This window comes from Fringilla coelebs (assembly GCF_963513975.1).
Source record: "Fringilla coelebs genome assembly, contig: SCAFFOLD_257, whole genome shotgun sequence".
Classification (NCBI taxonomy): Eukaryota; Metazoa; Chordata; class Aves; order Passeriformes; family Fringillidae; genus Fringilla; species Fringilla coelebs.
In genome coordinates this window covers 31,961-55,872 of record NW_028167316.1, presented here as the reverse complement: position 1 = coordinate 55,872, position 23,912 = coordinate 31,961, and the positions used below count along the sequence as shown (strand labels likewise).

General features: G+C 52.3%; 1 protein-coding gene across 1 annotated transcript; it reads right to left on the bottom strand.

Annotated features, from left to right (window-relative positions):
* Positions 1-14,663: 14,663 nt before the first annotated feature.
* LOC311166049 (olfactory receptor 14J1-like) lies at positions 14,664-15,581 on the bottom strand (the record flags this gene model as incomplete). Its single annotated transcript, XM_084227531.1, has 1 exon — positions 14,664-15,581. One exon carries the CDS (start codon positions 15,579-15,581, stop codon positions 14,664-14,666), a length of 918 nt encoding a protein of 305 aa, XP_084083657.1.
* Between the last annotated feature and the right edge of the window lie 8,331 nt (positions 15,582-23,912).

The window sequence follows — 23,912 nt, the reverse complement described above, 5'->3', positions numbered from 1 at the left end:
AACAACCGGAGTTGCTTTATGCGGTGCTTTATTGAGGGCCCGGGAGCCTGAGGACTTTCGTCCAAAGTCAGAGCCCCAAATTCATGATAAAATCTACAGAGTTTATATACCTTTCTTAACATTATTGCTTCATTAGATTTGCGTATATCACTAATCATTTTTACAGATAAATGAAGATTCATTAGATACATCGTGACATTTTGTTATTTAGCCAAAAGGTACATTCCATAGATAAGACTTAGTACATTCTCTAGATAATACATTCTTTCTATCTACCATGCACCAAACCTTGTATCATGCACTAAAGTTCAATTAAAGTTTACTGGGCCTACTGCGGCCTTAGCATAACTACTGCTACTCATGCTAACTATAGTACTGTTTCACTACTCTAGATATCTATTTATTAACCATAATACGATTTTTCAATAATTTCTGCAACACAGGGACTGAGAGGAGATTGCACAAACCTCTCCAGGAGTCAAAGTCAGAGGAAACAGCCAAAGTGTCTCAAGGCATTATTGGGTCCCACTGAGATCCCTCTCCAACACAGGCTCCTCGTAATCTCCTTGGAGGAGAGAACTGGTGGCCAGGATGGCACAAAAACCTCTCAGACACTCAGTGTGGAAAGGAAAATCCTCAAAGCATCCTAAACACCTTGAGTGTCTCAAAGCATTAATGAGCCTCAGGTGGGACTTGGGCTCATTTTGTCCCTCAGGAGCTGGGCTGGGGGCTTCAGAGGTGGCTGTGGAGCATTGCCTGTGCTGTGCCAGGGACTGGCAGGCACCGCTGGGCTGGGATAGAGGCTCTGGGGGGATTGGGGTTCCAGGGCAGGGCAGGGCTGGGGTTCCAGGGCAGGGCAAGGCTGGACCTGCCCCTTCCTCCCCCACACACAAAATGTTTCTAGCTAAGTAACCTCCAGTCTCTCACATAAAGGGAGTGTTGGAGGTGAAATCCCAATTCTGGCCATGGGCCTCTGGAGTAGAAGGACAGTTCTTTTTCATTTGGAAGGAAAGCACAGAGCCCCAGTGTTCCAGCAGCAGATGAGAAGAGACCCTCAACATGCCAAGGTCAGTTGGACCAGTCAGGCAGTCCATGGGAAGCCAAACCAGCCAGGCCTGTTCTGTGTTCCCTTGGTTTTATGGGGCTCCAGTGTGTCACAATGGTGCCTTGGATCCACAGGGACCTGCAGTGTCATAAGGGTGACTTGATTCCATGGGTTCCAGCAGTGTCACAATGGCCCCTGGATTACAGGAAGACCTGCAGAGTCGCACTGGCCCCTAGGTTTGATGGGGTCCCACAATGTCCCAGTGGCCCCCAGGTGTCATAAGGCCCCTCAGTGTCACAACGATCCCAAGGATTCCATGGGGCCTTGCAGTGTCACAATGGTCTCCATGGTTCCCCAGACCCCACAATGTCACATGACTCTTCTGTACCATGAGCCCTGCAATGTCACAATGGACCTTTGGCCCCTGGGGGTTTGCTGTGTCACAATGGTCTCCTTTGGCTCCACAGTGTCACAATGGACGTCTGATAACAGGAGATCCCTCTGTGTCACCCAGGAGGTTTGGTTCCGTGCCGCCCCTTCAGTGTCACAATGAACCCTTGGTTTGATGGGGTTCCACAATGTCACCTTGGCCGCTTGGTTTCATGCAGCCCTGCAGTGTCACAATGATTTCCATGGGCTCCACAGTGTCACAATGGACCACTGATGACATGAGGCCCTGCAATGTCACCCTGGAGCTTTGCTTCCATGCAGCCCTGCAGTGTCACAAAGGCCTCTTGGTTTCACCAGGCCCCACAATATCACAATGGTCCTCTTGGTTCTGTGGGGACCCCCAGGGCCACAATGATCTCACTGGTTCCATGAGGCCTCACAGGGTCACAACGCTTTGCTTATTCCATGGGGCCTCATAGTGTCACAATGATCTCCATGATTCCATGAGTCCCCTGAGCGTCACAATGGTCTCTGTGATTCCATGGTGCCCTTCAGTGTCACAATGGCCCCTTGGTTCCATGAGGCTGTGAACTGACTTAATGATGTCTCCATGGTTCCATGAGGCCTTGCAATGTCACAATGGACCTTTGGCTCCATAGAGTCTCGCAGTGTCACAATGGCCCCTTGGTCCCATGACACCCCAAAGTGTCACATTGGTCTCCACAGTTCCATGAAGCCCCACAGTGTCACAATGGACCCCTGGTTTGATGGGGCTTCTCAGTGACACAATGATCCCTACATTCCATGGAGCCACACAGCGTCAGTACAGTCCCCTTGGTTCCATGAGGCCCAGCAATGTCACAGTGCTCTCCATGATTCCATGAGGCCCCGCAGTGTCACAAGGGTCCCTTGGTCTCACAGGGCCCCACAGTGTCACAAGGCTCCCTTGGTGTCACAGGGCCCCACATTGTCACAAGGGTCCCTTGGTCTCACAGGGCCCCACAGTGTCACAAGGCTCCCTTGGTTCCATGGCCCTGTGCTGCTGCATTCCCCCCTCCCCTTCTCAGGCCGCCCTGCCAGCTGAGAAATGCTCCTTGGGCCTCGGCCTTGGCCAACAGCCCCTGGGCTCAGCTCCTCTGCAGCTCATCACAAACACTGTCTGCCCCAGGCACTGCTGCTGCCCAAACAGCTCCTGGCTCCTTTAGGAGCAGCCCTGGGAGCTGTTTCTGTTCCCTCAGTGGCACAACATCCCTGTTCTCACCCTGCCAAAGAAAGCTGCTGATGCCAAGTGTGGCCAGGATGAGCCATTGCTGGGACTGAAGCCCCTCTCGTGGGGCCCTGCAAACAGCGCTCCAAAAGGAGCCCTTGGAGCTCTCCTGGGCCAGCGACTCCCTCTGAGTGGGGCCTCTCCCAGCCGGGAACTCTCCCGTTTGCTGCACTCGGGGATCCCAAACAACCACAGAGCCTGGGCCGATCCCCCCACTCCTCCAGGCTCAGCCCTTCACCCGCTGGGGAGATGCCAAAGCATCAGCAGGGAGCATTCCCTGCCCTCAGGGGAATTCCTCACAGGTGCCTTGCACTGACTCTGTGTCTGTGTGCACACAGGAGGGCCTGTGCTGGGGAAATGTGGCAGAAATGCTGCTCTCTGAGGGGGCTGAGTGCCTTGGATAGCTGAGTCAGTCAGGCCTGTTAGGTGAGGTTAAATCACAAAGTCTAAGTGAAGTTAAATGCTGTTAAGAGTTGTTCTTTTGCTAAGTTGTTTAATATATGTTAAAAGTGGAGTTAAATACTGTTAAATGTTATTCCTCTGTTAAATAGCAAAGTCATAGATTTTAAGTCAGGTTAAATACTGTTACGTGCTGTTCTTTTGCTAAATTGTGAAGTTGAAGGTATCGGTCAAGGTAAAGTCCTATTAAGTTTGAGCTCTGTTAACCCTTTAGGCTATATTCCTTTTATCCTCCCCCTCACTGCCTTTGTGTCACAAACACACACAGGGACAGTTCTCAGTTCATTTCTGGTTTGATTGCCTGGATTCTGTTTGGTTTTGTTGTTGCTTTGTTTCCCTGGTGTGCCTGAAGTGTCCAGTCAGGAGCAGAGTGACTCTTGCCCAGGAATTTTGTGCTGCTGTCCCTCAATATTAAATCTGGTTTTTGCTGCTCCCTTACTGGGGATTTTTTCAGCGCACTCAAGCCCTCATTTGTAACAGGGTGAAGGAGCCCTGGCCCAGGCTCTGGCCCTGGGGGACACGGGGACGCTGCCGGGGGGTCCCTTTGTCCCTGTCCCACCCCCATGGCCCCGGCCCCCCGTCCCCGTGTCAGGCTCTGGGGTCGATCTCGTGGAACATCCTCTGGGGGAGGCTGCGGCACCGGGGCGGGGGGACCCGGGGGGACAGGGGACCCCGCTGTGCACGAGCAGGGTTGGACTGCTCTGGGGGGAACTGTGAGGGGGGACAGGGCAGAGTGACCTCCCCAGTGACCTCACACAGCCCCTGGGATGTCACACAGCCCTCTGTGATGTCACAAAGCCTCCTGTGATGTTACACAGCCTCCTGTGATGTCACAGCCCACTGTGGGATGTCACACAGCACCCTCGTGATGTGTCAGAACCAACTCTGGGATGTCATCCTGGAATGTCATACAGCTGCACTGTGACATCACAGAAGACTCTGTGATATCACAAAGTCACCCTGTGATGTCACTGTCTGTTCTGTGATGTCACAGCCTGCTCTATGATGTTACACAGCCACCCACTGATGTCACAACCCACTCTAATTTCACTGGGCTGCCCTCTATGATGGCAGGATCTACTCTCTGGCCTCACACCCTACTCTATGATGTCACAGGGAGGTCTGTGATGTCACAACCTCCTCAGTGATGTCACAAAACCCTCTCTGTAATGTCATACTGCCACTCTGTAATGTCACAGCATACACTTTGACCTCACAGCCAGCTCTACGGTGTCATACAGCCATGCCATGATGCCACAGCCTGCTCTGTGATGTCACAGTATCCCCTCTATGATGCTGTAGCTTCTCAGTGACCTCACACAACAAACTCTCTGTGATGTCAGATCCCAATCTGTGACCTCACACAGCCCACTCTGTGCTGTCACGCAGCCCCTTGCTGACATCACAGCTGCTCTGTGCCTCTCTGACAAAGCCACAGAGGTGCTGCTGTGACACAGCCCCCTCTGGGACATCCCACAGCCCCTGCCAGTGCTGAGCCCCTGTGAGCTCTGTCTATGCCCTGCTGGCGTTCCTGAGGTGCCCTGGCCGTGCCCCAGCCCTGCTGGGCTGTGCACAGGAGCTGCTCCTGGCCAGAGCTGTCTCTCTGCAGCACTGCCCTTGCCAGGAGCTGCCTCTGGGCCAGGAGCCCGGCCCAGCTCAGCAGCACACACACAGCACCAGGACTTTCATCACCCTCTGGGGCTTTGGTGCTCTTTGCATCAGACCCAGTCCCTCAGAGTGTGCTCAAAGAACTTCTCAAGAATTCAAAGTGTGGTTGAAACACTGAAGTTTCTCATACATAAAATAGATCCTTCTGAGGGACAAGACTGACAATATGTCCCCAGGTTCCAGCTAGAGCAGAACACTGGAGGCAGTGATGGCAGCTGGGGACAAGCAAGGGAAAGGTGTCTCTGGTGCTGAGCAAAGCTGGATGTGTTTCAGGAATGAAAAGGGCCAAGGCCTGAGCCCCAGCCCCTGGCCAGGCAGATCCTGTCCCTCCCTCAGTGCTCAGGGCTCATCCCGGGATGGGCACTGGGATGTGGACATGTGCAATGCCAAGGGCAGGACCGTGGGGCAGCCCCTGCCAGGCTGCTGAGCAGGGACAAGGAGGCAATGAGGCCCCAGGGCTGCAAGGGTCACCTGTCCCCTCGTGGCCCCAGGGCCAGCAGCCATGGCCCAAGTGCTGCAGGAGTTGGCTCTGTCAGGGCCTTGCAGCTGCTGCCCATCCCTGTGCCCTCTGCAGCCCAGGCTGTCCTACGGTGTCCCTGCCCTGGCCTCTGTCCCTGCAGGCTGTCGTCATCCCCCGGCTGCCCCACCTGGCTGGCCCCTTCCTTTGCTGACAGCTCTGCCTCCTGCCTGCCTCTGCCTGCCCACACAAAGCCTTGGGCTGCTCCAGGCTCCTTCTGGGGGACCTTCTGCACCACAGCCCTGCCCTGGCAGGGAAATTCCTTTCTCCTGGCGTCCAGTCTGGGCCTCCCCAGCTGCCCTCAGCATTAATTCTTTCTTTGTCTGGCTGTTCTCTACTATGTCAAAAGGATCCACCATCTCTGGAACCACCCTTCAATCCCTCCCAGGGCTCTCCTCTGCTGTCCTCAGTCTCCACCCCAGTGAGCCCAGAGCTCCTGTGTCCCTATAGAGTGGTCAAGTGCTTGAGGCCAAGAGCACCTGGACAAGAGGGACAGTTCTTTCCTACAGGAAGGAAACCACAGAACCCCAGGGTTTAAAGGCAGATTTGAGGCAGTCACCAGAGGCCAAGGCAAGCCAGACCTGTCTGTCCTTGCAGCTTTTGTCTGAAAGCAACCTTTGGATATATGGAGAGTTTTGGGGGTGGAATTCCATTTCAGCCATGGGTTCCTGGACTGGAATGACAGTTCTCCATAGGAAGGAATGGGCAGAGCCCCAGTGTTTCAAAGGCTGATTAGAGGCAGCCCCAAGGAGGCCAAGGCCAGCCAGACCTGTTGTCAGGGAGGAATTTTTGGATAAACAGAATTTGGGAGGCCAAACCCCACTTTTGTCTCTGGGCATCTGGACAAGAAGGACAGTTCTTTTCCATAGGAAGGAAAGTACGGATTCCCAGAGTTTCAAAGGCAGATGGGAGCTGGCCCTGAGGAAGCCAAGGGAACCTGGACAGTCCTGGCAGCTTTTGTCTGGGAGCTATCCTTGGATATAAGGAATTTCAGAGGCGGATTCTCAACTTTGGCCATGAATGCCTGGACTTGAAACATGATTTTTTCCATGAGAAGAAAAGCAGAGGCCCCCAGTGTTTTGAAAGCAGATGAGAGGTGGCTGGCAGGAGGCCAAGGCCAGCACAGAGTAGGTTGTGTGAGGTCACAGATTGGGCTATGACATCACAGAGTTTGTTGTGACAGGTCATGGAGCAGCTACACAATCATAGATGGGATTCTGTGACATCACAGTGCAGGCTGTGACATCATGGCATGGCTGCATTACATCACAGAGCAGGCTGTGAGAAGAAAGTGTGTGCTGTGCCATTTCAGAGTGGCAGTATGACAACACAGAGAGAGCTTTGTGACATCGCTGAGGGGGTTGTGACATCACACAGCTGACTGTGACAAAATAGAGTAGAGCCATAGAGCAGACTCCACCATCATAGAGGGTGGCTCTGTGACATCAGAGAGTGGGTTGTGACATCAGTGGGTGGCTATGTAACATCACAGAGCAGGCTATGAAATCCCAGAACAGACAGTGATGTCACAGGATGACTTTGTGGCATCCCAGAGTCTTCTGTGGCATCACAGACCAGCTGTAGGACATCACAGAGTTAAATCCCAGCACAGATCCTGTGATATCACAAAGCAGCTTTGTGACATCACTGAGCAGGCTGTGACATCACAGAGCAGCTGTGTGTGATCATGGAGTCTCCTGTGATATCACAGAGTAGGCTCTGTGACATCATAGGCAGGACATCATAGAATGGATTCTGTCATCACAGGCTATCTCTGTGACAGATTTAATATAAAGGGACAGCAGCACAAAGTTCCTTGGCAAGAGTCACTCTGCTCCTGACTGGACACTTCAGGCACACCAAAGAAACAAAGCAACAACAAAACCAAACAAAATCCAGGCAATCAAACCAGAAATGAACCGTGAACTGGGGCTTTCCTTCCTATGGAAAAGAACTGTCCTTCTACAAATGCCCATGAAATTTGGGGTTGACCTCCAACATTCCCTATTGTGTCAGACTGGAGGAGATTGTTGGCTCTAAACATTTCATGTGTGGGGGAGGAAGGGGCAGGTCCAGCCTTGCCCTGCCCTGGAACCCCAGCACTGCCCTGCCCTGGAACCCCAATCCCCCCAGATCCTCTATCCCAGCCCGGCAGTGCCTGCCAGTCCCTGGCACAGCACAGGCAATGCTCCACAGCCACCTATGGAGCCCCCAGCCCAGCTCCTGAGGGACCAAATGAGCCCCCAAGTCCCACCTGGGGGAATGGCCCAGGAAGACCAAGGGGTATTTAAGGCTGACCACAAGGCAAGAACACATCTTGACCCTACCTCCTCTTGGAATTTCCATCTGAACACTGCTGGAATTAAGGAGTTGGTCGCTGTGTGTGTGTGCTTCTCTCTATCTTTTTGGTCTTTCTCTCTTTCTGTGTCTTCTTCTAATTCTCTCCCGTTGCAAATTTTGATTAACTTTAAAATTGAACAGGCTTAGAGTTTGCGAAGTTGAATGGGCAAACTTAATGCTTTGAGAAGTATTTTTTGGTTAGTGAATGTTGTATTAAACCTTTTGCCAAGTTTCTCTAATTTTATGAAATTGCTATTAAAGGCTATTTTGTTGTTTTGAGCCCCTGGGAATCTCTTGTCAGTATTTCTCCAGTGCATCCAACTCAGAGGACACAAGCAATTGTAATTCCTTTTAAATCTCTCTTTGAGAGAGTTGTTTGGGGGATGGGAGTCAGTGCTTTTCTGTTGTGCTTGGCACAGCACAGGCAGGGCTTTCCCAGCCACATTCCACACTCCATTTCCCAGCTGGAGCCCCTGGTGCCTCTGAGTTGTGCTGCCCCAGCACCAGGGACGCTCTCCTTGTCTGCCCATTCCCCCACGGGCTCTGGGCAGGGATGGCCTCAGTGGGGGCTGCTGACATCCTCAGCAACTTGGAGGCTGCTGCTGAATTTTACTGCTCCAGAGGCTTGTTCAGCCTTCAGCTCTTCAGTTCAGGAATTCAGTGTCCCAGGGCTCATTAACATTCAGAAGTCCTTAACAAGCCAAGCCTCTGGGAATAATTTAATTTAACTTTTCAAATATTTTGTGGTTAATTTGACAGATTTAAGTAGTGCATTCAAAGTAAATATATTATTTTTACAAAGACAGTAAAAAACCATTTTTGAGCTCCTGTTTGGGTTTTTTTTTCCTATTAGTACATTAATATGTGCAATCTCCAACTGACACTGAATCCAAGTACCTCCTCATGCTGTTTGAATGGACATGAAAATCAAGACCCTTCATGGCTGACAATCAGTCAGACTCTGCCCCAACCCTCTCCCCACTATTTCCCCCATCCAAGCCCCGGCACTCACAGCAGCCTTGTGCAAATCTGAGCTCCCTCCAGCCCAGGCTGCACCTGCAGCTTTCAGCTCCTTGGCTCCAACTCCCACCTGCTTTCCCTGCAGAAAGAGCTGCCTGAGACACAGAGAGATGTTCATTTATTGCTAGCCAACAGAGCCAAGGGAAGGCACAGCTCCATCAAATGCAAAAGTCATACTTCTCCCTGGCTCTGCCCTGCTCCTGATCCCCACAGCCTGTCCTGTTTCCTTCATCCCTCCTTTGCCAGGGACTTTCTGGGACAAGGGAGCTCTGCTCTGGCTATGAAGGGAGGTCCAAGTGCAGCCACTGGAGTGGGAACCACAACTCATCAGGTTTGTGTCCTTTGAGGGACCAGGCAGTGGTGAGAGTCAGAGGCACAGAAAGGTTTCTTTTCATGGCACACATAAAAAATGGGACCATGATAAAATTTAAGAGACATCAAAACCTTTCCTTCAGCTCCTTGTGACATCCCAGCATCATCTGACATGTCCACCATCTACAAGGGATTGCCATACGGGAAGGATTTTAGACAAGGACATAAGAATCCGTGATATAAAAGATAAAACTACAAGTAAGATACTGACTGAAAAGTTATTTAAACTTCTGAAAGACTGGGCAACTCCCTGAGGGTCAAAGCATGAAGCCAGTCAAGGGAAATGCATTGGAATGACCAGAGAAAAGCTGCAGGAGGATGTCTGTGAGCAACAGGAAGGACATAGATCCAGCAGCTCTAAATAAAGAGATGTCCTTAGACATGGACATTTAAATAAAAGAGCTGAAAACACATGAAGGAAGATGTCATGAAATATTAGACTGACTGTTGGTGGCAAAGGGAGAGGGAAAGATCAGTATTTCTTTTTTTGCCATCAGTAGAAGAATCCAGTATATCCAGGAAATTCCTGTTCCTGAAGGGAATAACTTTCCCATTTCTTAAACGTACTCAAGTGACCCAGATAATAATGATTTGCTTGTATATTATGAAAGGAGTGGTAGTAAAACCTTTGCCCCTTTCCAGGCAGACATCAGCTGTGTGCCCATGAACAGGCAGTGCCACTTGTGCCCTGAGGTGCCCAGCTGGGATTGGATCTCTCCGAGAGCACCTGAGGGAGAGCAGAGCACCTTGCAAGCTGCAGGTCCCTTACAGCCTCACAGGGCTCCTGTCCCATCAACATCTGCTCTGCTCCAGTCTGGAACAGGGCCCAGCATGGTGCTGGGATCTTCAGAGAGCTGAGGTGTGTGCTGGAATTCAATGCCCTCCCCATTCCACAGCAGCCCTGCATTTCCCTGCTCCAGCCTTGGTCTCCAGCACAGCCATGGAGGCTCTTTGGGCTCTGGACTGTTCCTGCAGCGCCAAGGGCAGCTGAGCTCTGCCTTTGGCACATTCAGCCCTGCCCAGCACAGGCCATGCTCAGCAATTCCCTGTGTGTGCCTGGCCTTGCTGTCAGCCCCGGCAGCGGCTGTGTGGCCCCTTTGTGGCCCTGTGCTGGCCCAGCCATGGTGGCACAGCCCCTGTGCAGGCCCAGCCCAGGCCAGGAGCATTGCGGCTGGGAAGGGCCCCTGTGCCGTGGTGCCCACAGCAGCCTTGGGGCTCTGTGCCCCATGGCCTCCCTGCTGGGCAGCCTCTGCCAGCTCCTGCAGAGCCCATGGCACCTGTGGGCCTGCACAGACAGCCCTGCCCCGGGCTCTGCCGGCCTCTGGGCCAGCAGAGAGGCAGCCAGGGCAGGCCATGGTCGGGAACAGGCCCTGAGCCCTGCTGGAGGATGGAGCTGGGCCACGGCCAAACTCAGCCCAGGGCAAAGCTGGGCTCAGCAGCCATGGCTGCCAAGGGCTGGGGACAGAGGCTGGCGCTGACAAATGTCCTGGGCCCCATCCCTGCTCTGTCCATGCCCCCCAGGGCACAGAGAAGCCTCCTGTCTGGGGCACTTGCCTGTTTTCAATGCCTTGCACAGGCGCTGGCCCTGCCCCACCAGGCCTGGCCTGAGGCCTGTTCTTTCTTGACCTCTTCAGTTCAAGAATTCAGTTAGAAAAGCTCATTAACATTTGTCCGAAATAAACAAACAAGAAAAGCCCCATGGAATCATTCAAATTTTCAATTCTTCTGTGGTTAAGTAGACAAATTTCAGAAGTTTATTCAATGTGGATATAGTATATTGAAAACAATGCAAAGTGAACTGTTTTGTTCTGTTATCTTTTCCTGAGTAATATCAGCAATGTCCAATTGATATTGACCCCCAGCATATCCGGATGCAGTCTGAATAGATATGAAAATCAAGACCCTCCATGGCTGACAATCAATCACACTTTGTCCCTACCATTTCCATCATCCAACCCCTGGGATTCCAATGGATCAGGAATGGTGTGGCCAGCAGGAGCAGGGCAGTGATTCTTCCCCTGTCCTCAGCACTGGTTGGGCAGCACCTCAAGTGCTGTGTCCAGTTCTGGGCCCACCAATTTAGGAAGGACATGGAGGGGCTGGAGTGTGTCCAGAGAAGGCCAACAAGGCTTCTCTGGTGAGGGGTCTGGAACAAAAGTCCTTTGAGGAGCAGCTGAGGGAGCTGGGGTTGTTTATCCTGGAGAAGGGAACGCTGAGTAGAGACCTCATCACTCTCTACAACTCCCTGACAGGAGGGTGCAGCTAGATAGGGGTCAGGCTCTTTTCCCAGGAGACAGTGACAGGACAAGAGGACACAGCCTTCAGCTGCACCAGGGGATATTTAGGCTGGACATTAGAAAATATTCTTCACAGAAGGGGTGATTGGACATTGGAATGGGCTGCCCAGGGAGGTGGGTGAGTCACCATCCCTGGAAGTGTTTAAGGAAAGACTGGATGTGGCACTCAGTGCCATGGTCTGTGTGACGAGGTGGTGTTGGGTCCCAGGTTGGACTTGATGCTCTCCAATATCTTTTCCAGCTTGGTTGATTCTCTGATGATTGCGACACTGCAGGGCCCTGGGGAAGCAAGGGGCCATTGTGACACTGTGGGGCCTGGTGGCACTAAGAGGACCATGGTGACACTGTGTACAACATGGCAGCACAGAGCCAAGGGGCCATGGTGACACTGTGGGGCTGAATGGAAGCAAGGAGTCCATTCTGAGAGTGCGGGTCCTGGTGGAACCACAGAGGCCACTGTGACCCTGCAGGGCCTTGAGGAACCAAGGGGCCATTGTGACAGTCGGGAACCAAGAAGACCCTTGGGAGAGCCTGGGGACAATGGAATCAAGGGGCCATTGCTCCATTGCAAGGACTAATGGAACTGAGGGAACACTGTGGTGCCCCATGGAACCACAGGGTCCCTGGTGACACTGCAGGATCTTGTGTCACAAGGGCTCCCTTTGTGACACTGCAGCACCAAGGAATTCATTGTGGCACTCAGAGGCCTCATGGAGCCAAGAGGCCACTGTGACCCTGCAGGGCCTTGTGGAACCATGCAGAGCATTGTGACAGAGCAGGACCTGGTGTCATGATGGGGCCATTGTGACACTACAGGGCCCCATGAAACCAAAGGGGCCAGTGCTGCTCCTCAGGGACTGATGGAATGAAGGAAACATGCTTGACACTGTGGTGGCCCTTGGGAGCAAGAGGCCATTGTGACACTGTGGAACCAAGGAGAGCATTGCTGCACTGCCAGACTTTATGGAACCAAGGATCCATTGTCACCCTGCAGGGTCTTGGGGGACCAAGGATCCATTGTTACACTGCAGGGGCCAAGGATCCAAGAGACTTTGTGATACCAAGAGGTCTCTGGGAACCAGAGAGACATTGTGACACTGGGAGGCCTCAGGGAATCATGGAGACCATTGGGACACTCTGGGACCTCATGGAACTGTGGTAATACCACACTGGGTGCAAGTGTAGATCTGCTGGAGGGTAGGAAGGCTCTGCACAGGGCCCTGGAAAGGCTGGATCCAGGACCCAAATCCAACAAGGTCAGGTTTAACAAATCACAGTGCCGGGTCCTGCACTTTGGCCACAACAACCCCTGCAGCACTACAGGCTGGGGACAGAGTGGCTGGAGAGCAGCCAGGCAGAAAGGGCAGGGACTGATGGACAGCAGGCTGGACATGAGCCAGCAGTGTGCCCATGTGGCCAAGACAGCCAACGGCACCTGGCCTGGATCCGGAATGGTGTGGCCAGCAGGAATAAGGCAGTGATTCTTCCCAGGTGCTCAGCACTGGTTGGGCAGCACTTCAAGTAATGTGTCCAGTTCTGAGCCCCCAATTTAGGAAGGACATGGAGGGGCTGGAGAGTGTCCAGAGAAGGCCAACAAGGCTTCTCTGGTGAGGGGTCTGGAACACAAGTCCTTTGAGGAGCGGCTGAGGGAGCTGGGGTTGTTTATCCTGGAGAAGAGGAGGCCCAGGGGAGACAAGGAGGTGTCAGGGCACAGTATGGACTTGATGATGTCCAAGGTCTTTTCCAATCTTGCTGATTCTGGGATTCTCTGAATCCATCCTTGGAGCAGATTTTCCTCCCAGCCCCAAAGCCCATCCTGTCAGTCCTGCAGAGCCTCTGCAGTTCCTCCTCATTGCCCAGAACAGAGAGCCCCAGAGGCAGACACAGCAGCCCAGATGTGCCTCCCTGGCCTGTGGTGCCTGTGGCAAGGGAGCAGCATAAGGCACTGCAGGAGCCTGCAGACAATTCCTGCAGCACTTGTAGGATGATCCTGCTCCCCAAGGGACGTTCCCATGGTGCCAAGTCAGGAACTGCAATGGAGAGTAGGGCCAGAGAGGAAAGGGCAAACAGGGATGGGCGGTTGTCAGGGGAGGGAACAGGGGTGGGCAAGAGGAAGAAATTTGTAGCAGGAAGAGTAAAGAAGGCAAAGGTGAAACAATGGAAATGCTCAGGGCAGTTTGAGGGTGGCTGCCAGGCAGCCCTGGCTCTGAGCAACAATGTCTGCAGTGGGACAGGAAACTCCCAGCTGATGGGAACAAACTTTCTGGCTGACTGCAGAGGCAACAACAAAGCTGAGTGGTTTCCCTGCCATTCCCCAACCCTTGCTGGCCCCAGGGGCTGATGGCATTTTTGCTCCCTCAGGTTCATGCCCCCACACCAACAACATGGGGGTGCTCCCCCCTGCTCTGTGCAGTGCAAACAGGGGCTCCTGAACCAGTGCTGCCGTGTCTGCCTGCAAGGATGTGGCAACTGTGTGAGCTAGGGAAGAGGCCAGGGCTGCAGAGGGGGGATGTTGTTGCCAGCTCCAGGAGGACGCTCTGGGACGCTGCCCTGGGCTGTCCAGTGCACTGGGGAGGGATCAGCCCCTGCTCTGTTGCTCCTTCCCATCTCCCCCAGGGCCCTTGCAGAGCACCAGCCATGCTGTTTGCCCCCAGCCACCCTGTGGCTGCTCACAGTGGTTTTCTGTGCTCAGCATTGGCCTGGCCGTGTTCTTAAGAGAGCCTGGGCAAGGAGCCTGGAGCCCCCAGGGCCTGGCCTGAGGTTTCAGTGCTGCCCCAGCAGTGCCCATGGCCTGTCCCTGCTGCAGCCCCAGCACTGCCACCCCGGGACTGTTGCCAGCCCTGAGAGCACTCAGGCCCTACAGCAATACCAGGGCCACCAGGGCAGCGGGGCAGAGCCATGGGAGCAGCACTGGCAACAGCCAGTGCTGCTGCTCCTGGGCACAGTTGTTGTGCCAGCACTGATCTGCCCCCAGCTCTGCTCACAGACATTGCTGCTGCAGGTCCAGAGAAGGCAACTAAAGGGCATCTCTGCAGGAAACTTCGCTGGGAGATCCTTTAGTTCCTTTAAAGCCACCAAGAGCACACCCCCTTATTGACAGAGTCTGTGGAAGGTGGAAAGAATGAAAATAAGAAATGGCAAAAAAAAAAAGACATTTCTTAGAAGACAAGATTAAAAAAGGAATACAAACAAATAGGGCCTCCAAAATGAGGCCAACCAGAAGTATTAAAGACGATGTTTATTACAAGTGATTTGAAGAAATTGGCCAGCAGTTCAAAATCCCCGAAACTATCCAGTCATCAGTTTCCTCACAGCAGCCCTGAGCTCCTGGTTCCTCAGGCTGTAGATGAGGGGGTTCAGGGCTGGAGGCACCACCGAGTACAGAACTGAAAGGGCCAGATCCAGGGATGGGGAGGACATGGAGGGGGGCTTCAGGTACAAAAATGTAGCAGTGCTCACAAACAGGGAGACCACAGCCAGGTGAGGGAGGCAGGTGGAAAAGGCTTTGTGCCGTCCCTGCTCAGAGGGGATCCTCAGCACAGCCCTGAAGATCTGCACATAGGAGAAAACCATGAACACAAAACAGCCAAATGACAAAGAGATGGAAAACATAAGGAGCCCAAATTCCCTGAGGTTGGAGTGTGAACAGGTAAGCTTGAGGATCTGTGGGACTTCACAGAAAAACTGGCCCAGGGTATTGCCATGGCACAGGGGCAGGGAAAATGTATTTGCTGTGTGCATGAGAGCATTGAGAAAGGCACTGGCCCAGGCAGCCGCTGCCATATGAGCACAAGCTCTGCTGCCCAGGAGGGTCCCGTAGTGCAGGGGTTTGCAGATGGACACGTAGCGGTCGTAGCACATGATGGTCAGGAGGGCAACCTCTGTTCCAAGGAAGAAGATAATCAGAAAGACCTGTGCAGCACATCCTGTATAGGAGATGTTCCTGGTGTCCCAGAGGGAATTGTTCATGGCTTTGGGGACAGTGGTGCAGATGGAGCCCAGGTCAGTGAGGGCCAGGTTGAGCAGGAAGAAAAACATGGGCCTGTGCAGCTGGTGGCTGCAGGCTACAGCACTGATGATGAGGCCGTTGCCCAGGAGGGCAGCCAGGGAGATGGCCAGCAAGAGGCAGAAGTGCAGGAGCTGCAGCTGCCGCGTGTCTGCCAATGGCAGCAGGAGGAAGTGGCTGATGGAGCTGCTGTTGGACATTTGCTGTGGCTGCACCTGGGCACCTGTTCATGGAGAACGGACAGTGAAGAGTTAGAGGAGATATCTGTAACCAAAATCAAAGCCATTTCTCATACACCCTGCCTGTAACACACAGACACTCTTTTGTGTTTAAGAGTTCTGGTGGGTTTTTTTGTACGGTCCCCTGTATCTTTGCTGCTGTTCTTCGATATCAGAAACCCTCAGCATATCTGCTGCCCCCAGAGAGAACAGAAATTCTGTGAGACAAAGTGGTGAGTAGAGAGTGAGGGGAGATGGTCTGTGATTCTGACCTGTTCTAAATTTCTCTGGGTTTTAAATGTTCTCTTAGAGAGGATGATCACCTTCCCATGCTTCCCCTAAGATGTCACCAGGCACTGCAGAGAGCAGATGGATCCACCACAGTCCAGCTCCACATTTGTAGGCAAGGACTCACTTTGCTCATTTCACCAACCCAGCAGCATTTTCAGTGTCACAACACCTCTGTCTCTCCCCATCAATCCTATAACAAAGAGTTGTTCTAGGACAGCTTTGCACCCTGGATTGAAGCTCTCAGCTCGGACTGAAATCTCAGGAAGACTTCCAAGTGTCCTTATGATGGCACTGGATTAAAGGAGATGCAGCTCCATCCCTCACTGCCGTGACAGCATTGTCCAGAGCTGGGCACTGGGGACAGCATCACCCTGAGCCAGCTGTGCCCCCTGCCAGAGCCCCCAGTGCTGGGCAGCTGCTCCCAGCCCTGTGCTCTGCAGAGGGTACTGGGCCTGGGGCTGCAGAGCTGCCCCACGGTTCTGCTGCAGCTCTGCCTGCACAGGAGGGGCTGCACACCTTGGAGCCCTGGCCCTGAGGGCAGAGGCTTGGCTGGGGGCACAGGAGGGAGCGGGCTTGCTCAGAGGGAAGGGCTGCACTGGAGAGAATCCTGTGGATATCTCTGAACTCTTCCTGCCACAGCATTTCTGATTTTGTTTTCTCTCATTGCCTGATCTTCTCTCTGCTTCCTGGAGATTTTCTTCCTGCAAGTGTTTCCCTGTGCCTGATCTCTCCCTGCCTGCACTCACAGACCCCAAATCTCTGTGCACTCTCCTTGGCCTGACAGAACCCTGCCTGTTTGCAGGGCACTGGCTGGGGGCAGGTTCTGTTTGCAGCTTGGAGAAAGGACAGCTCAGACTGAGCCTGATGGCTCCAGCAAAGGTGATGCTGGTGCTGTCCATGGGCAGTGGCTGCAAGCACATTAGGGATCTCCTGTGAACCTATTGATCACTAAAAATAACAGTTCACGTGTCTCAAGCACTTGTCAAAATTCCTAATTAATAATTCATACTCAACATTTAATATTTATGCCCCCCTCCCTGCCATTCTCCAATAGTAGGAAAGTGAATCCTTGGAGTCTTTGGAAATGCCCTCATTTTTATCAAAATCCTTGTCTTGGAAATATTCTATGACTGATCAGAACCCCTCAGCATATCAGAGCTTCATAAGCATTTCACCTCCCCTGCACCAGAAATACCCAGAGTTGTACTCACAGAGTCTGCAGGCATTGGCATGTTGCAGCTTTAGGAGATGGCTCCAGAAGCTGCAGCTGCATTGTCCTGCAGCCAGAGGTTCCTGTGCCAAAGGCTGGCAGTGATTGTGCCCCAGGCACTTCTCAGCACCTTCCCAGCCCTGACTGACTGAAGTTCTCTGTGCCTCTGTGCTGTGCCCAGGGTGGCTGCAGACAGTGCCCCAGCCCTGCTGGGCTGGGAGAAGAGCTGCTCATCAGAAGAAATGTTCTTTTGAAGCTCTTCTTGGTTACCAGGAGCTGTCTCTGTGCCAGGAGCCCAGCCCAGCTCAGTAGCACAGACACAGCACAAGGACTTTAATGAGCCTCTGGGGCTTTGTGCTCAGGCTCTGAACATCCGTCCCTGAGAGGGAGCTGAAGAAACCTTTCTAGAACTCCAAGTCAGAATCCAACTCCAAAGTTTCTTGGACTTTTAATGGGTCCCACTGAGGGACACAACTGAGAAAGTGTCCCCAGGCTCCAGGCAGAGCAGAGAACTGGAGGCACTGATGACAGGTGGGGACAAAGAGAAGCCAAGTCTTGGTTCCCTGGGCCACAGCAGGGTCTGTGCCACCAAGGACTGTGAGGAGACACCTTGTCCTGAGGCACTGCGGCCTCCTGGCACAGCCCCAGCCAGGCTGGGCACTGTCAGCCCCTTGTCCTGGCCTCAGCATCCCCCCCTAGCCCACATCCCAGTGGCCTCAAGGATCTGCTGGAAGGAGTCCCTGGGGAGCCTTGCTCAGGAATGGCCCTGGGGGCTCCTCAATGCTCCCAGGGACTGCAGGTTTTTCAAAGAACTTTGGGTTTGGCTTTTCAGCTTGGAGTTTCTGAGAGGTTTGTGCCATCATGGCCTCCAATTATCTGCTGTAGTTAGTCCCTGGGGAGCCTTTGTCAGTAACAACACTCAGTGGGGCTCATTAATGCTTCAAAATAGTTCAGTTCTTTTAAGGTACTTGGTGTTTCCCTTTTGATCCAGACTCTGTGAGAGGTTTGTGCAATCATGGCCCCAATGATCTACTTTAACGAGTCCCTTGAGGACTTTCCATTGACTCTCAGTGGGGCTCATTAATGCTTTGTGATACCCAATTTTTTTAATGTACTTTGGAATTCTCCTTTCCACACTGAGTCTCTGAGATGTTTTTCTTTCAATCCTGGCCTCGAATTCTCTCCTCCAAAGATTCCATGAAGAGCCTGTGTTGGTGATGGTCCTCAGTGGGACCCATTCATGCTTTGAGACACTTTGAGGTTTTCCTCTAACTTTGACTCCTGGAAAGGTTTGTGCAATCTCCTCTTAGGCCCTGAGGCTCAAGGGCTCAGCTCCAAATGCACCACAGGGCTCATGAGAATCAGGCAAGTCCTGACAAACCATGGCTCTGCCTTGATTTTCCTCTGCTCTCATGCAGCTCATCAGGAATGTTTCTGTAGTGGTTTTGGTTTGCCAATTTGAGATTTCTCAGCAATGCATCAATTAGTGTGGTGGGTTCAGTGTTAGCTAATTACCAGTGCACTCACTAAAATAGATCTACTCATTTCCTGCTGTGAGATAGCATTAGGAAAAGGCAAAGTGGGTTCAAAACTTTACAAAGGTGTAAAGAAAAGTTTATTTACAGTAACAAAAAGAAAGAATAGTAGGAATTAGAACAAAATTTGCAGAACATTTACCTTCACAATTTTTTCTTTCTTAGTGACAATGTAAAGAGATAAAACCTAAAAATTTCAGTCAGTTTACCACCTCTAGAATAGTCTTTCTTTGGTTAGGGAGAGGACTATGCTTGGGGACCTCTCCATAAGGATACAGTTCTCTTGTGGCTCTCAATTTCCATGAATAGCAGCCACCCAGAAACATGTGTAGTTATGAAGTCCCTCCCATTTTTCCCAGCTTTTCCAACAGCTGTGTTTATGGGCCATGTCAACTAATGGGGTATTACAACTAATCTCAGCTTTAAAGATGAGCTGTTTAAGAGCAAAGGATCTCTTCATCTAATTCTGAAATCATTTTCATGTCTGAGAAGAGAGGTCTTCGTCTCTTCATGAGGGCACAGGGTCTCATCACTCTGCTCTCTTTCTCCATTCAAACTTCTCATGGCATCACAGCTACTTCAACATTTGCTTACTTTAGCATGGAGGCCTTTGCTGAACAAGTCATTTCCCTATACTTTAAAGCATTATACGGAAAAAATCTGTATCAATTCCATCCTTCTCCATAGCTTTACAGGATGCCAAGATCAAGGCATCTCCTCATCCCTCCCATCTGGGACATAACTTCCTCTTCACTGACCTCGGTGTCTTCATGTTGCTCCTCTACGTGCCTGTACTTTGTCCTTTTCTCTCACTTGAGGGAAGATGGAAGCACTGAAAGAGTTCATATCTCACCCGGGGCCTGTAGATGGTTCTGTGACCCCGGGCTCGGTCCTTGCGGCCGGAGCTGTTTTCGATGGAGGTTTCTGCAGTGGCTGCGCTGGGGCTGTGTCAGGATGGGCCGTGCTGGGGGAGGTCCAGGATCTCAGCAGCCAGGCCAGAACACAGCAGCAGCATGGGCGGGGCCGATGGCTTCTCCTCCCCCTGCCCAGGGGTTGCGGGCGAACCCCAACGATGGCAGAATTTTGGCTGAGCCGGTCCGGCCCAGGGCTGCTCCTGGAGCTTGGCCGATTCTGGCTCGGCCTGGGCTGGCAGCAGGACAGGGCTCAGCAGTGCCCAGATGTTGGTAACTGCAGCCATGGCCTGGCCCCATGGCCTCCCCTGCCCTGCCCGGCAGCCGATGGGGCCTGGTGGAGTCTCTGGGAAGGGGCCCAGCCCCACGGCAGGAGCCGCCCAGCCCGCCCTGGCTGAGACGGGGGCCGGGTCAGCCTTGTTACCTCTTTGCCAGCCAGAAGTGAAAAAGATCCTTGTGGTAATAACACATCATCTGAAAAGAGAGAGACGTATGTCTCCTAGAATTTTTCTGGGAAGCTATGAGAACTGATGAGAAAACTCAGAGAAAAGAATTAAAACAATTCTTATCATCATTTGCTCTGCCTCTTGTTGTGCACATGTGGAACGTTTTATGGAGATTGTCTACCAAAGGGTGATTTCCTAATTGGACACTGGTGATGGTGTTTTGATTGATTGACCAATTAGGTCAAAGCTGTGTTGTGACTGTTTGTAAGGGTTACGAGTTTCTTAGTAATGTAGTATAGTATAATATAGTGTAATATAATATAGCTTAATAAAGCATTTGATCAGCCTTCTGCAATCATGGAGTCAATGTACATTATTACCCAGTGAGGCCCACTGCCACAAGAGACCCTCCCAGGCTTTTTCATCTTTAACATGTGTCTTCACAGAGGCATGTAGGGTTTCCTTAGTGGTTTAACAGATTGTCAATTCTCAAAGCTAATAATCATTGGGTTTTTGTCAGACATGGAGGAAACTGCTAGCAGCTTCTTTTAGAACATCACTTCCATGATGCAAAACCACCACAACAGCACAGAGCACAGAGCTCCTTTGTCCATATGTAGTGGTTATGTGCCCAAGTCCTCAAATCTCCTCCTTGGGAGATCTCTGGGCCCTCTCCAAGGTGTTTTTAATTGAAAACATTCAGCTCAGAGTCTAAGAAAATCACCAGAGGACAGGGCCAGGCAGACATGTTTCTCCTGGCTACTTTTGTCTGGGAGCAATCCTTGGATATACAGAAATTTGGAGGCAAAATTCTAATTTTGGCCATGGCCCCTGGACATGAAAGCCGGCTCTTTTCCACAGGAAGGAAGAACAGAGCCCCACTGTTTCAGAGGAAAATGACAGGTGACCACCAGAGGCCAAGGCCAGCCAGAGCCAGCAGGTTTTTTTCTGGGAGATACCCTTTCCTACAGAAAATTTTTAGGGAGAGTACCAAGTTTGGCAATGGGCATCTGAAAAGTCAGATGGTTCTTTTCCAGAGCAAGGAAAGCATGGAGTCCCAGTATTCCAGGAGTTGATGTGAGGCAGTCCTTGACATCCCAACATCAGCCAGATCTGTCAGGTGGCCCCTGGAAGGCCAAGTCAGCCAGACCTGTTCCATGTTCCCTGGGTTCCATGGGGCCCCACAGTATCCCAAGGGTCCCTTGCTTCCCTGAGGCCCTGAGGTGCCATAATGCCCCCGTGGTGACACCAGGCCCTGTGGGTCGCAATGGTCTCCATGGTTCCATCAAGCCCCACAGAGCCATATTGGTCTCTGGGTTCCATGAAGCCCCACTGGGTCACCATGCCCACTTGGTTCCATGGGCTCCAGTGGTGCCACAATGATCCCCTTGGTTCCACGGGCTCCAGTGGTGCCACAATGATCCCCTTGGTGCCACAGGCTCCAGAAGTGCCACAATGATCCCCTTGGTGCCATGGGCTCCATCAGTGCCACAATGATCCCCTTGGTTCCACGGGCTCCAGTGGTGCCACAATGATCCCCTTGGTGCCACGGGCTCCAGCAGTGCCACAATGATCCCCTTGGTGCCATGAGGTCCCCACAGTGTCCCAGTGATCTCCATGGGAAGGAAAGAACGAGCCCCAGTGTTGTAGGGGCAGCCACCAGAGGCCAAGGCCAGCCAGACTTGATGGCACTGGCAGATTTTGCCTGGGAGCAACCCTTGGATATACAGAATTTTTGAGGTGGAATCCCAATTTCAGACATGGACACCTGGAGGAGAAGGACGGTTCTATTCCATAGGAAGGAAAGCACGGAACACCGGTGTTTGAGGGGCAGATGAAAGACAGCCATCATAGGCCTAGGCCAGCCAGACCTCTCTGTCCTGGTAACTTTTGTCTGCAAGCAACCCTTGGATATAGGGAATTTGGGAGGCGGAATCCATTTTTGGTCATTTCTGCATAGATAAGAAGGACGGTTCTTTTCCTTGGAAGGAAAGCTCCCGAGCCCCAGTGTTCTAAAAGCAGGTGAGAGGCAGCCCCCAAGAGGCCAAGGGCAGCCAGGCCTGTCTTTTCTGGAAGCTTTTCCTTGGGAGCTATCCTAGGATGCACGGAGTTTTGGGGGTGGAATCCCAGTGTTGGCCATGGGCACCTGGTGAAGATGGATGGATTTATTCCTATAGGAAAGAAAAGCATAAAGTCCAAGTGTTTTGGAAGAAGATGAGAGGTGGCCACCCTTAGACCAAGCCAGCCAGACCTGTCTCTCCTGGCACCTTTCATCTAGGGGCTGTCCTTGGACACAGGGCGTTTTGGAAGTGGAATCTCAATTTTGGCCGTGGGCGCATAGACAAGAAGAGGAGTTCTTTTCATTAGGAAGGAAAGCACAGAGCCCCAGTGTTTCAGAGGCAGATGAGTGCCAGCTCTCAGGAAGCCAAGGCCAGCCAGACTTGTCAGTTCTGGCAGTTTTTTTCTTTGAGCTGTCCTTGAATATAGGGAATGCTGGAGGCAGATGCCCAATTTTGGCCATGGGTGCCTGGTTGAGATGGGTATTTTTTTTCCTATAAGAAAGAAAAGTACACGGTCCCAGTGTTTGAAAGGGAGATGAGAAGTGGCCCTTGTGTGGCCAAGGCAGCCAGATCTGTCCTGGCAGATTTCATCTGGGAACAATCTTTGCATTCTCTCCCATAGGAAGGAAAGCCCAGAGCCCCAGTACTTCAGGGGCAGATGAGAAGCAGCCCTCGACAGGCCAAAGTCAGCTGGACCTGTCAGGTGTCCCCAGGAGGCCCAGCCAGCCACAGAATCACAGAATCACAGAATTTCTTGGCTGGAAGAGACCTTTAAGATCATCGAGTCCAACCCATGTTCTAACACCTCAACTAGATTGTGGCACTAAGTGCCACATCCAGTCTTTTTTTAAACACATCGAGGGATGGTGACTCCACCACCTCCCTGGGCAGATGATTCCAGTATTTGACCACTCTTTCTGTGAAAAACTTCCTCCTTAATTCTATCCGGTATCTCCCTTGGTGCAGCTTGAGACTGTGTCCTCTTGTTCTCTCTGTTGTTGCCCGGAGAAAGAGACCGACCCCCAGCTCACCACAGCCACCCTGCAGGAAGTTGAAAAGAGTGATAAGGTCACCTCTGAGTCTCCTTTTCTCCAGGCTGAACAATCCCAGCTCCCTCAGTTGTTCTTCATACGGCTTGTGTTCCAAGCCCCTCACCAGCCTCGTTGCTCTCCTTTGGACACGCTCAAGCATCTCAACGTCCCTCCTAAACTGAGGGGCCCAGAATTGGACACAGTACTCAAGGTGTGGCCTCATCAGTGCCGAGTACAGGGGAAGGATGACCTCCCTGCTCCTGCTGGCCACACTATTCCTGATACTGGCCAGGATGCCATTGGCCTTCTTGGCCACCTGGGCACACTGCTGGCTCATGTTCAGCCGACTGTCAACCAGCACCCCCAGGTCCCTTTCCACCTGAGCACTGTCCAGCCACACCGTCCCCAGCCTATAACGTTGCAGGGGGTTATTGTGGCCAAAGTGGAGGACTCGGTATTTGGACTTATTGAACTTCATCCCTTTAGATTGTGCCCATCCATCCAACCGTTCCAAGTCCCTCTGCAAAGCCCTCCGTCCCTCTAACAGTTCGACACATGCTCCCAGCTTAGTGTCATCTGCAAATTTGCTAATGAAAGACTCTGAACCCTCATCCGTATCATCAATAAAAATATTAAACAGAACTGGCCCCAGCACAGACCCTTGAGGGACACCACTGGTGACTGGCTGCCAGCTGGATGCAGCACCATTTACTACCACTCTCTGGGCCTGGCCATGCAGCCAGTTCCTGACCCAGCAAAGAGTGCTCCTGTCCAAGCCACGGGCTGCCAGCTTATCTAGGAGTGTGCTGTGGGAGACAGTGTCAAAGGC